General features: G+C 40.2%; 1 protein-coding gene across 1 annotated transcript in view; it reads right to left on the bottom strand.

Annotated features, from left to right (window-relative positions):
* LOC108701384 (homeobox even-skipped homolog protein 2) overlaps window positions 1–5,650 on the bottom strand; it is a 7,541-nt gene extending 1,891 nt beyond the window's left edge. Inside the window, 4 exon segments of the mRNA XM_018235935.2 lie at window positions 1–1,074; window positions 2,718–2,962; window positions 4,369–4,958; window positions 4,960–5,650. The exon segment at window positions 1–1,074 is cut by the window's left edge and continues 1,891 nt beyond it. Coding sequence (XP_018091424.2) covers window positions 463–1,074; window positions 2,718–2,962; window positions 4,369–4,958; window positions 4,960–5,024 — 1,512 coding nt within the window. The 5' untranslated portion in view covers window positions 5,025–5,650 and the 3' untranslated portion in view covers window positions 1–462.
* Between the last annotated feature and the right edge of the window lie 2,010 nt (window positions 5,651–7,660).

Below are 7,660 nucleotides of genomic sequence, written 5' to 3'. Positions count from 1 at the left end.
AGCCATTTCTATCTGCCAGACAGCCCCCCATCTCAGCTTTCAAGTATTTCCAGATACAGTAAATGGGATAAAGGTGGATCTGAATGGGCATAGCAAAATGTCATCAGCCTACAGAATAAGGCAACCTATACAACATGTATTTTATAGCAAGTAAATCATAATCAAACCAATGGATTGAACATCGTGTAAACCAAAAGAAACCACAGTGTGCCAAGTCTTGCACTGCAAATTCACTTCTCACTAGCAAAGGGCTTGGTCCTTTCCTTGCCAGGGGCTCTTGGGCGAGAGGTTGTTGCCCAGCTGGTAGAAGATGATTTGGTGTTTGATGTCTAAATACAATTAGTGGGGTGTAGGGGTCAGTAGAAAAAGTCCCCCTTGTCTGCAGGTGCTTGGGTATGACCTGTCCAGTCCTCTCTGCTTGGAATGGATCAGTACAGAGAGGGGGTGCCCTTTAGGGCTCAGTTATCTTGTAAGGGGGGTATCCTCTCTTTGATCCGGAGGAGACACTGACGTTTTGCTGAGTACTGCTGCTGAGTAAGGGAGGAAGCTGCTCTCTGATCTTTGGGAGGCCGCAGTGCAAGTGAAATCCGACCCCCTGCTGGCTGCGCCCAAGGCTGAAGCCGTCTGGTTGCTATGACAACTGAGGCAGGAGCAAGGAGAAGCGCCCGGTGCTGAGGCTGCTGCTGCGGCCGCCGCAGCTGCTGCAGCTGCCGCGGTGCTGTTGATCCCAGCCGGGGATTGGTAGAGACCTGGGTGTCTGAAACTGCACAGAAGTTCCGGTCGGGAGTAAGGGTGGGAGAGGGCACGGAAAGTGTCCAGAGGGCGGATGGAGGTAGCAAAAGGGGAAGCGGCCGCAGCAGCAGCACCGGAGGCTGCAGCAGCTGCCGCAGCCGCAGTCACCCCAACGTGGGGATAGTAGTGCAAGGGCACATGGGAATGGAAGGGGTAAGGCAGGCTCCCGGTGGCCGCAGCGTGGGTCATCATGTAAGTGTAGAAGCTCGGGTCTGCTGGGTGAGGCCACGACATGGCCAGTCGCTGCCTCTTGTCCTTCATGCGCCGGTTCTGGAACCAGACCTAGGGCAGAGAATGGCAAGTCACACATTAGCTGCTCTACAAGTGGCAACATGCTGCTCCGATCCGAAACAACAGGACTACAACTTCCACCATAAAGCTTTCGGGATGCTGGAAGTTGCAGCTGATGGGAAGATCCCTTTATTTACTGAGATCATAGCAGATACAATACTGGGGATTACTGTTTATTTTTTGAGGATCTTTCTTCCCTTTTACAGGAGATTATTTGAACTTCTTTAGATATCAAGCCGAAGTTATGTACATCAGCTGCTGCAGAATCTCTTAGTGGGGAATGTTATCATACCCGTGGTATTTGTCAGTAGATGTCATAAAAATATAAATTATCTTTCCAATTTGCAGGAGCAACTTGCTTCCTTATATTGTCTTTAGTTCCTAACAAGTGACTCGAACCGACACAAACACACATTGACCCAAACTGAATGTTATCAGACCTAGTACCACCCAGATACACGTTTTGCCCCAGCTGTTGTTGCTTCTTATAAAAGATACACTGGAACACGTTTGTAACAATATCAATACAAATTTTTGATATGCAAGTTACAATGTATTGGACATCAGCTCCCAAAAATCAGCTTTTTTCAATATACGATGGGCCTTTTGTATTGAATAAGTGGCCAATTAAATATTTGATCTGCACCGACATATTGATCCCTAGTTTAGTCATCTGGCTTTCATATTGCAATTGTGATCAACAGAAACAAAAAGTATTACGATTTACAATGCCTGTTTTAAATCCAGTTCTAAATGCGTGTGAAATATACTTCCATGTGCACAGTTTGCCTTTAATTAACCAGCAGAATAAAGGTGTAGGAGAATTTCAATGCAAACGCCAAAAATAACTTAAACCTCATTTTGTGCAGCTTTTTTTGTGGTTTGGCATGGAGGAATACTTTTCCTTTGTTAGTGTGCTCCTTGAATGGAAATAATTGAAACTGTTGTACTCAATAATAAATATGTATGTATCTGTCAATTATCTATTTAGGCATCAGTAGTGACACGATTCAGCGCTGAATTAACAAGCGATATAAGAACATAAGGGAGCGAATTATTACCCTGATATAAATAAGTGATATTCCTTTACAGTCATATAGTTTGGGCTTTAGATTTAAGGGATTCAAGGAAAGGGCCGCTTTATAGTTCTAGATTAACTAAAAAAATCTTAATAAATAGACCGATGTAGCAGTTAAAAAAATGATCAGGTTTAATACTGATTTATCAACCCCCCCCCCTTCCTTCTGTGAATATTTACATTAGGTATATGTTCAGCCTGTGGCAATCTAAAAATATTACAAATATTCATAAAACCGGATTTCCCAAGAATCATAAATTGTGGCTTGAATGTAACTGTTCGGAAGATTTAAAGTCTATTTTCCTTGGGTGCAACGTTTTTCCAATATTTATTGAACCATTTCTGAATGGTTGTTATTCCTTTACCCCTGGGATATGAGCTCATTCGTACTGGCCCGTTCACTTTTGAGACTTTTCTGTTTAATGGGTTTCAGTATTTCATTTTTTTTTTTATTTTGTGGATCTCTAGTATAGGAAGGAATCTTGTAGCTTTCATGGGCCTCGCCGACCCCGAGAGTCGGGGGATGTGGGTTATAGGTAATGAATGATTGTCTTACCTTGATGGTGGTCTCCGGGAGGTTTAGAGAAGCGGCCAATTCGCATCTTCTGGGCCGAGACACGTAATTCTCCCGGTAGAACTCTTTCTCTAGGCGCCCTATCTGCTCCCGGGTAAAAGCTGTTCGGTACCGGCGCACTTGATCTGCCGCGGAGCTAGAGCTCCCAACTGGATTGAGCCCATTGAGGTTACTTAATCCGGACGGTGTAGAGCAGCCGGTGGTGCTGGCCACGGATGATCCACTGTCTATAAACACATAAACGGGAGAAACGTATGAATCACACAATACATTGGGCGACTCAAGCACAAGGATCCCTCCAGGGACTGCGCTTATTATCCCTACAATATAATATACAGTGCATTCAGCTTTGGGCTCATTGTTATAGTTATACAGCATTTCACATCAATTCCTTTGGGAACTAAGCGTGGGATCTTTTTATCTAAATATTGTACTGGACTATAAGTTAGTCGATTTGCAGTTATACACTCATACAGATCCTGCCACAAATTCCTATAATGATATAATAAACACCCTTCCATTACACATTCATTTCTACATAATATCTGTGTGGGCAATATAGAAAATTGTTTCATATGTTATTCCCCCTGCCAAAGAAAGCTCTGCCCTAAAGTTCTTGTACTCAGGATGTAAACATGAGCAAACCACAACTGATTTGTACTTCTTCATATTCTACTGCAAATGACATTCATCCACTAGCTCTGATATTATTGAATATTTTTCTCTGAATCTCTAAATAAATTGTTTTACCTTAAAGGTTAAATATGGCTTTTACTTATCTATCTATCATCTATCTATCTATCTATCTATCTATCTATCTATCTATCTATCTATCTATTATCTATCTATCTATCTATCTATCTATCTATTTAATATCTATCTATCTATCTATCTATCTATCTATCTATCTATCTATCTATCTATCTATCTATTTAATATCTATCTATTTAATATCTATCTATTTAATATCTATCTATTTAATATCTATCTATCTATCTATCATCTATCTATCTGGGCATCTATAAAGTGTAGAATAATATTTATAACATTTTTTTTTATATTTTCAGAAATAAAATAGATCTAATGCTTTGCCCATGTACATATTAATGGTGGCCAAATGTCATATTTAGAAGATAAATGTAAACAATATATATATATATATATATATATATATATATATATATATATATATATATATATATATATATATATATATATATATATATTTACATGCATATTCTTTACTATTCTGTATTGGACAATGGTTGTTCTTTAACATTATTAACTAACACTCAGACACCCAAGTGATCAGTATTAACTCCCTTTATAGAAACTGGTAAATATTCTAATGTGCCCATTTCTTGAATTTTATAATCGAAAATAGAAGTTTTTTAAAAAATGGTTTTTTTTGTTTTTGTTTTTTTAGAAAACATAAAAATATCGTTAAAACAATATGGCTGGGAAACTAGTTTCAGGTAAGGAGTAACAGTGTATGATGTACAGGAAGGAGCAGGAATTGGAGCCGGGTTCCAGCAGGAAGTGTTTGCTTTCCTTGCAGCCAGGCGGGCAACACTAGAGCTGGGCCAGCAGCAGCAGACAGGGCAGGGGTGAGCGGCCCCAGTAGGGAACTTACCTTTGCTGCTTTCCTTGAGTTGGCTGCCATTGATACTGCTGGGGGAGCGCATCCCTGCGCAGCCCACCTCCACATCACTGCTCATATCTGCCTCTTTGGAAACTTCGGAATATTGACTGAGCTTCTTGCCCCTGTCAGCCCCGGAGATATCAGTGTTCCCGTTACTTTCCCCCGCTGAGTGAGAGATGCCGAAGAGAGAGTCGATCTCAAACTTGCCCTTACTGGGGTGTTCCCCTATGGGTCCGTGCATAGAGGAGGAGGTGATCCTGGGACTGAGGCGCCCAGCGTGGTGAGCATGTTCCAGGGCCTCTAACACTGCATGCCCAGCTGGGTCGGATACAGTGGGAAGTCTCTTGCCTGATCCTGGGCTGTGCAAGCCTCTCTCCATGAGAATCATCTCCTTTCTTATCCTTTCCATCATCTCAGCTTTGGAGAGAGAGAGAGCGAGAGAAAAAAAAACTGAAAAAAAAGTGCAGAGGCTGCTGGTGCTGTAGATAGAGATGATGATTATTTGCAGCAGGACCAGCTCGCTGTCAGCCTGCCACTGTCTCCCACTATTATCTGTAGGGTGGACTTTTTTTTCCCACCCTTCCTTGATCGTTGCGTAGAAATTGTGGGATGCCAAAGCGATGGAATGACTGGTCAAAATGACCCATACATCCTCCCAGGCAGCAGTGTCATTCATCAAAAACTGGGGCTCGTCATTAAGGTCTGAATGACGCTGTTTGAATAATCATTTATTGTAACAGTTTTATAAGCAAATAAATAGAGGCTCCTGTCAGTGGCTAATGAAGGCGGATTCCTGGCAGACAAATAGGGCCAGGTAGAGAGACACACAACGAATGGACTGGACGCTCTCTCTCCCCTCCAGCTTCAGCTCAGCTCCAATCGCTCAGGGGCTCGGCCTCTGGGGTGAAATTGACAGTCTGATTAATAAAATGAACTGAGCAACGTTTCCCCCTTCATTTAGGGACATCATTAGGCTTCTCATTTCTGTTGTGTTGCCTTTTAGCTCCTAATGATGCTGCTTTCTCTCTCTGCCTTTTTTTTCTACTTCCTCTGAGAAATATTGTGAAAAGAATGATCTTTTTATTGACAAAAAGAAGAGTTTGCAGTCTGATAGTAACCACCCTTCTATTCATTATATTTTGCAGCTCAAATAACTTGCAAACAATATACATACCCATTAACATCCTCTCTCTCCTGTCCAACTTTAGTTATATTTGTCACATGCAGTGTAAAATGGGATTGTAATATACTATAATTTGTTGATCAGATAGTAGCTGTATGTATGTGTGTGTGTGTGTGTGTGTGTGTGTATATATAACTTATATATAAGTTATATTTATAGTAATTAGTTTAAAAATAGAAATCAGTATTTTTTTGAATATTATTTACCAAAATATTATTTTGAATAAAATTCACCAAAACGAATTAGCTGCCTTCCTTTTCTGAGTCCTTGCACAAATCTCACATATAATACACACATTCTCACACCCACACACATACACACAATTCTACCTCCATATATGTTGCCCAGTCTAACTATACAGGAGAAAACCAGTGAATGTTATTTATTAATCCCTGTTTTGTGCGACACTTAGTACAGCAGGTCCTGATTTCATAAATTATCCTCAGTGTTGAAACGAAATAAAAATTGCAGTTAAGGTATTTTTAATTAGATTACAGAGTATTTATCAATGCAAATGATTTGCTGATTATTATTTTTTTTAACAAAAAACAAGGGTGTTCTCTTTAGTTTCATTAGTGAAGTTGCACTTTTAACCATAGACCCACAGCGATCATTTACTTTTCTTGAACTCAATTTCCAGTTCTTCCCATACACTGGAGAATCCGGCGCCTATTTAGAGAATATGTGAAGCGGTTGCAGGTATCAGTTGATTCTGTTCATATACACAATGGGATGGTGTTAATCGTGTTACATTGTTCAGTGCCAATATTGTAAAGTAGGTCATTTCAGTCAAATCCGTTTTCTATTCTTTAGAAACAGGACTTGAAGGAAGACCCCATCTTACTGCTGTCGTTTGTCGCCCCCTTGCGTTGGAGCCCGGTATTCAAAATATACTACTTGGAGGTTAATCCTAGGACTTTGGGAAGCACTTTTATGTCCAAACAAAGAGCGGGTGACAGCATTCCATAGTGACACCTTAAATATTATATTGACACCAGAAATCAAACTTTCTTTTTTAACACCAATGACAACATTTTGCATGCTATTATAATTTGCCTTGATGCTTTTGCCTATTGCTATTATCATCCCCCCTTTTCCTCTGTGAGGGGGCTGCCATATTTGTGCAGCAGTATCTGTTAGCATTAGAAAAACTGACAGTTTGAGAAGGGTCAGGTTAAGGAACTTCAGTTAACAATTACTTACAAAAGCAGCCCTAATAGGGGAAAATAATCAACATGACCTATAGGTAACTTTTAATGTACTTTAATATTTTGAAAAGTAATTTTTTATATCAGTATCACTTTAAACCTTGTTCTGAAAGCCATGACAATGATGACACACAAACATGTTGAGTGGAAATCCATGTTATAAGTGTGATGTATAGCTGAGAGCACAGGAGCCCTATAATGACTAGGATGCCTAATCTCTCTCTCTCTCTCTCTCCCTCTCTCTCTCTCTCTCTCTCTCTCTAAAGGATCAGGAGTCAGATGAATCAAGTGAATGTATCGATATGTATCCAGAACCGAGGACTGTACTATGTCTCCATATAAATTAAATACAGACCGTTAAAAAAGTGCCAGATTTGAGAAGGACTACAAATCCCATCCTCCTGACCGAGCCAGATGGATGGGTCAAGGTCAAGTTTGTCTCAGTTACCAGTACAATGTCTAGCAGCCAAAGGGTTACAGATTACACTTGTCCCTTTGCCTGTGTGTGTGTGTGTTTGTGTGTGTGGGGAGGGAATATACGGGTATCAAGGACCACAAGGGATTAGTGACTGGTCGGTTTGTTACAGACGTTGGAATTAAGTGAATGTTCATTAGCAACGCATCAATCAATATCACTGGCCATTCACACAGGGCACAAAAGACTTGTCAAGGAATAGAAATCAGGTTAGATTATAATGTAATAAGAAGGAATTAAGTGACAGGGGCGATAGATAGATAGATAGATGATAGATAGATAGATAGATAGATAGATAGATAGATAGATAGACTCTTCAACTTTTCCATAGGTCTTCATTATTTATTTTTTACCATTTTTGAATTATTTGCCTTCTTCTAGATAGATAGATAGATAGATAGATAGATAGATAGATAG

The sequence above is a fragment of the Xenopus laevis genome, chromosome 9_10L (genome assembly GCF_017654675.1).
Source record: "Xenopus laevis strain J_2021 chromosome 9_10L, Xenopus_laevis_v10.1, whole genome shotgun sequence".
In the NCBI taxonomy this organism is placed as follows: Eukaryota; Metazoa; Chordata; class Amphibia; order Anura; family Pipidae; genus Xenopus; species Xenopus laevis.
This window is presented reverse-complemented; position numbering and strand designations above follow the sequence as displayed.